The sequence below is a fragment of the Elephantulus edwardii genome, unplaced genomic scaffold (assembly GCF_000299155.1).
Source record: "Elephantulus edwardii isolate Elephantulus edwardi_28Jun2011 unplaced genomic scaffold, EleEdw1.0 scaffold00455, whole genome shotgun sequence".
In the NCBI taxonomy this organism is placed as follows: domain Eukaryota; kingdom Metazoa; phylum Chordata; class Mammalia; order Macroscelidea; family Macroscelididae; genus Elephantulus; species Elephantulus edwardii.
In genome coordinates, this window is record NW_006400205.1 from 705,154 (window position 1) to 711,629 (window position 6,476).

Here is a 6,476-nt window from a genome sequence, read left to right on the forward strand (position 1 = left end):
GTCTAGTCCATACTTCAGGAATCCTCCAAATCAACCTAGTTGTGCCTTTTAAGTAAACCACACTTCACAACACCAAGCCTTTAACACATGTCTTTATCACAGCTCCCTAGAGCTTATACCACCAGAGCTCCCTGTACCTTCATGGGGTCAAGAAATTGCCTACAACATCTTCTAAACCACAAACTAAAAGTCAGGTGCATTACAAAGGTTCTGATTTACAGTGACCTGTGTGTGTCAGAGTAGAACTGTATACCATAGGGTTTTCAATGTCTGATTTTATAGTAGATTGCCAAACCTTTCTTCCTAGGCACTTCTGGATGAACTCACCCCTCCAATATTCTGCTCAGCAGTCATATTAACCATTTTATCTACTCCACATAAAATGTAAAGTCACTGAAACAAAAAAAAACCAATCTAAGACATATGAAGATAAGTCTTAAGGCAAAAATAATTACAAGAAGAAACTCAATACAACTCCCTAACTAAACTTTCAATTTATATTCTTTAAATGGAAATTAATTATTATTAAACTATGTAAATGTAAGTATTGGCTTATCTATGAGAATCAATTCACTTCCCACTGAATCTCAAATACTAACTTTTCAAAACATATCTATCAGTAACTGTTAAAATGAAAATAAATACTAAACAATTTTGTCAAGGACAAAACTATATCATGATAGGAAAAGATTGAAAGTGTCTTTTGTTTTTCACTTTTGTTTCGAGAATGCAACTGAAAATATTGAAGGTTGTGGGGAGGGGGTAAAAGCACAATTTAAGCAAAAATTTTTTTTATGGAACAAAGAGTGAGAAGAACAAAACTAGAGCAACTAATCAATTGTGGTTGGGGGAATGGAAATGAAGTATGTCCTGTGAAACAGGAAAGAATGGTTTGGGAGAGAGAAGGGCAATTGTTGAAAGTCTAATTCTCTAACCATAATTGAGAAAGAAAATTAAACAAGGATAATGAGAAGGTGTGACGAGATTGTAGAAAAAAGCAGGAATGCAGTACAGATATGATTTTGGGTAGAAGCATAACTGAGATTGGCCAAGGCTGAGGAAAAAGACCTGTAGAAAGTAGTAAAGGAGTGGAAAAGTGACTCAAAAGAGGAAATGGAGCTGTGGGTAGGAGAGATGACTGGGTCCAGGATTCGGAAGAGGTGATGCAAAATTGATGGGTCAGGAGGCAGTGGGTGGAAACAGAGTTGTGGAATGAGGATGAGGAGAGGAGTAAGAGTAGACTAGTTTAGTGAGATTAAAGACAAAGCTGAATAGAGACAGGGAACAGTGTCAGGGAACTAAGTGGAGAAAGGGCCTGTAAAACTTGGGAGTAATATGGGAAAAGTCATGTAGAAGGAGAAGTATGGGTTTGGAGGGGATGGGAGACAGAGAGACAAGAAAGTAATTCAAGTGGATAGGAGGCTAAGAGTGAGGGCCAAGGTTGAGTAGAAAACCACAATAAATGGGTTGTGAAGAGAGAGAAAAAGGCGGATGAGGAAAGAAGCATGGAACCGGACTTAGGGCAACAGCACTGCAGCGCAAAATCAGTAGTGAATGGGGGCAGTGGAGAAGTTTGAGGAGAGAGGACAGATCCAGAGAGGGGAAAGTGGAGATGCACCAGACAGACAAGATTAAAAACTGCAGAAAGGTGAAAACAGGTGGAGATCAGCAGATGAGTCCTCACCGTGGAGTCTGTAAAAGACGAGCCAGGGAGGAAGGGCAGGCCATGAACGGGGTGTGACTCCATCTCAGCCACTATTATCCAAGCCCACTGGGTCCCGTTTGGGCTTCCTCGGTTGCCCGGGCAACAAGCCCCTGGCGCGGGGCCCCTCGAGACTCCATGGTAACGTTAAACATTCCTCCAGAGAAGGGCGGGGCTTAGGGCGGAGCGGTGCACGGTTGCGTCTGCGCTCTGGGGACTCCTCGTTCTAGCAGTGTAGTGGGGTTTGGGGCGCTTCTTGGGTTAGTGGGTCAGTTGTGTTGCCCCCGCCCTTCCTACATCTTCCTTTCTGGCTCAGACTTGACCCGGCGTGATAGGTGTTTGGTTGGGAGGAGGTGAGTATACTGAGTCGTTCTTTCTCTATGAAGTACTTGTGGCCAATAAACTGAGTTATAGGGAAAACATCCATCTGTCCCCCTCCACCTGGTCTTTTATGTTCTCGCCACCACCGAAGCTGAGAGGTCAGGCGCTGTTTCCCCCCCCAGTTCTGCAAGAAAGAGCCTCCAATTCACCGTAAATGTTGTTAGATGTCATTGATAGGTTCCAGTGTCTAATAACTGGAACAGAAGACCTGTCATAGCATCAGAGTCTCTGCTTGTTTAAACCTGTTGCACTATATCAATCCATCTCTTAAGGGACTTCTACCTTTCTTTCACTCTTCCTCCACTTTTCCAAGCATAATATCCTTTTCCAGAAACTGTCTCCTCCTGATGACCTGGCCAGAGTATGTGAGATGAAGTCACTCCTGAGAAGCACTTCTTCCAATGATAGGTTTGGTTATTAAATATTACCAACCCCAAACAACGGTTTTTGGCAATGAAGTGGGGCCACACAGATTATTCATGATTCTATTTCTGATGCTCAGAAATATTTCATAAACTAATACTAAAAGAAATGGCTTGCCTCCGGAAACTCGATGAACATGGAGAAATGACCTTCAGGTCTTTCATTAAATGGGGTCACTGTGAGTCGTCTACCACTGCATGGCACTTAACAACAACAACAATACTAAAAGATGAATTGCATTGGGAAAGTTTGCTGTCAGAGACCTCTACAAAGTACTGAAGAGCAAAAATGTCAGTCTGGAGACTAAGGTGTGCCTGATACAGGCCATGGTCTTTGCAATTACTTGCTATTCATCAGAGAGCTGGACAATGACTAGGGAGGATAGAAGGAGAGTTGATGCCTTTGAGCTTTGGTGTTGGAGAAGAGTGTTGAGGGTACCATGAACTGCTAGGAAAACAAACAGATTCATCCTGGAAACGGTTAAACTGGGCACCTTCTTGGAGGCAAGGATTCTGAGGCTCCGTCTGACATACTTTGGACATGTTGTAAGGAGGGACCAGTCCTTGGAGAGGGACAGTGCATGAGAGGAAGACCTTTGATGAGCTAGATTGATTCAGTAATGGGGATTGGTGTGTTGGAGACAATAAGATTGGCACAGGATAGAGCAGAGTTTAGGGCTGTTGTACATAGAAGGTCGCTATGAGTCGCAGGCGACTCGACAGCACATAACAACAACAGTACAACAACCTAGTCCCTAACTTTCCCACTTCCAGATTCTCTTTTTCCTCTCCTGCTGCTGTCAATCCATTCAGTTCAGCAGCCTCCTGACTCTCAAGTGGGGGTGGTGCATAGTCCCCACCCTGGCAAGATTTGTTGTTAGGTTCCATCAAATTGGTTCTCACTCATAGTGCACCCCACAACAGAACAAAGCACTGCCCATTACTACAGTCCTCACAATCTGTGCTGTGTTTGAGCCCATTGTTTGAGCCACTGTATAAGTCTTATTGAGTCTTCCTCTTTTTCCACTGACCCTATACCAATCATGGTACCTTTCTGCAGGGATTGTTCTTAGGTGCTCTTGAGAATAGTATGTCTCATAGTGGCCCTATGAATAACAAATCTGAACCCTGCCCTATCCTATGCCATCCTCACAGTTTCTGACACACTCAAGCCCATTGTAGCAGTCACTGTGTCAATCCATCTGGTTGTGGGTCTTCCTCTCCTTCGCTGATGCTCCACCTTTCCAAGTATGATGTCCTTCTCCAAAGAATAGCCTTTCCTAGCAACAGGCCCAAAGATTGTGAGAGGAAGTTTTATCACCTTTGCGTCCAAGGAGCACTCAATTCATGCTCAATACTTATTTGCATAAGGGCTAGAGAGTATTAATCTCAATCTCTTGATCTCTGTTGTACATAACTTCAACAATAAAAAGATCAGAACCGCATGAAGACCTGTACTCATTTAAGTTAATTAAATGGTTAGAAAGAAGTAGATCAATTAAGTGAGGTGAAGTAGATAAATTAAGTGAGGTGACTGCCATTCCTGTTTTTGTTGTATTATACTGACATATCAGCCTTATGCTGCCAGAAATAAAAAAAAAAATCTTGAAAGTTTTAGACTCCCAAATTAAGAGATACACAAACATCCAGATAACATGCTGCAGTGTTCCAAATTGTAGGGACAAAGTGAGGTTTTTATCAGGTAGAGTGAACAAAGTCTTGGGGCTCACAGGTACTGGGGGTTTCAAAAAGGAGGGGGAAAATGAAAATGGGTTGTTATACTACAACTTTTCTTTACAACAATAACTAACATTAATCTCTAAATATTTGAAATGTGTTTCACCAAGACATTCTTTTTAATATCAGTAAGTCTATTATTGCAACCTGTGATATGCAGATTCCTGAAAGCAAAGAAGATTCAAGCAAAGCATTTAACTGATGAAGACCAAAGCTGTATGAGTTACACAACAACATAAAGAAAACAGAAGTCTTCACAACAGGGCCAATAAGCAGCATCATGCTAAATGCAGGGAAGACTGACGTTTCCAGAGATGTCATTTTATTTGATTCAAAGGCTACACCATAGAGGCAACAATCAATTTATATATTTACACAGGGAAAGTTTACTTTTAAATATCTCTTTAAAGTGTGAAAATACAAAGATGTCAATTTGAGGGCTGAGATGCACCTAATCCAAGCCATGGTATTTTCAGTCACCTCAAATGTGTATTAAAGCCAGATAGTTAATAAGGAAGACTGAAGACTTATGCCTTTGAGTTATGGTGTTAAGAATTTTAAACTGCTACAAGAAATGGGTACAAGAAAGAACAAATTGGTCCTGGAAAAAGTAAAGCCAAAATGCCCCATAGAAAAAAAGATGACAAGACTTTGTCTCACGTACTTTGGATATATTTTCAAGAGAGACAAAACTCTGAAGAAGGATACTATACTTAGTAGAGAGTCAGCTAAAAAGGGGAGGATAGATTGACACCATGGCTGCAAAAACAGGGTCAAACATAGCAACAATTGTAAGGATGGCTCAGGATAGGGCACTGTTTAGTGTTGTTGTACATGATGTTGCTATGCTGACTCAACAGCTCCTAAGAAGACAAAGTCTATTACTTAACATACCTAGAACAATTGGGTGTTGGTCAAACACAGCAAGGAAACACTGTTGTTACTATGCTCCTGTGACTCATAGTGACCCTATGTACAGCAGCTCTGAACCCTGCCCTAACCTAAGCCAGTCTCACTGACTCTGACACACCTACCCCTATTACCCCAGTTACTGTGTCAATCCATCTCATCTGGGGTCTTTCTCTCCTGAGCTGACCCTCCACCCTTCCAAGCATAATGTCCTTCTTCAAGGACTGGTGTCTTCTAGCAATATGCCCAAAGTATCTGGATGGAGCTTAAAAATCCTTGCCTCCAAGAAGAAACTTGGTTTCACCCTCTCATATATAGGCCTGTTTGTTCTCTTGATGGTCCATAGTATGTATTTTCATCACTCTTCTTTGGCACTACCACTCAAAGACATACATGGTTTAAAATTTACAAAGGTGTGTGTCTGGGTTGTATCCTCTCTCCATACCTATCCAAAATGTATCCAGAGCAAATTATTCTAGAAGCTGAACCCTAAAGAAAAACTTGGCATCAAGATCAGAGGAAGCCCCATCAATCAATTTATGCAGATGATATAACGTTGCTTGCTGAAAGTGAGAAGAACTTGAAGTGCTTGCTACCAAAGATCAAAGAATACAGCCTTACATTTGGATTGCATCTCAAAATTAAGGAAACAAAAATTCTCATCACTTTTCAGCAACCTCATAATAGATGGAGAAAAGATTCATCTTACTTGGATCCTTGTAAGGATCCAACACCCTTGGTGTTGACCAGCAATCAGGAGATCAGGAGACATATTGTATTGGGAAAGTCTGCAGTCAGAAATGTTTCCAAATTACTGAGGAGCACTGATGTCAATGTGAGGACTAAGGTGCACCTGATTCAAGCCATGGTCTTTTCACTCATATGCTATACGTCAGAGACCTGGACAGTGAATAATGATGACAGAAGAAAAATTGATGTATTCGAGCAATGGAGTTGGAGAAGAATAATGAATAGCCCATGAACGACCAAAAGAACAAACAGATATGTCTTGGAAAAGGTGTAGCCAGAGTGTTCTTTGGAGGCAAGTTGCTAGGAGAGGCTGGCTGTTCCTTGGAAAGGGAGATCATACTTGGAAAGGTGGAGGGATGGTGAAAGAGAAGAAGAACTTCAACAGAAGGAATGACAACAATGATTGCATCAGTGGGCTCTAGCTTGTCAGAGATTATGGGGTGGCATAGGAATGGACAGCATTCAGACCTGTTCGTCATAGGGTCGTTATGGGTTATATTTGACTCAATAGCACCTAACATCAATAACAACAATTGAGTCAACATTCTGCATGATTGTTTTTTCCTCTAAATTTA

At 41.6% G+C, this 6,476-nt stretch overlaps 1 protein-coding gene across 1 annotated transcript in view; it reads right to left on the reverse strand.

Moving 5' to 3' along the window:
• EFHC1 (EF-hand domain (C-terminal) containing 1) overlaps nucleotides 1-1,747 on the reverse strand; it is a 78,161-nt gene extending 76,414 nt beyond the window's left edge. Inside the window, exon 1 of the mRNA XM_006902817.1 lies at nucleotides 1,685-1,747. Coding sequence (XP_006902879.1) covers nucleotides 1,685-1,747 — 63 coding nt within the window. The remainder of the gene's footprint in view (nucleotides 1-1,684) is intronic.
• Nucleotides 1,748-6,476: the final 4,729 nt, after the last annotated feature.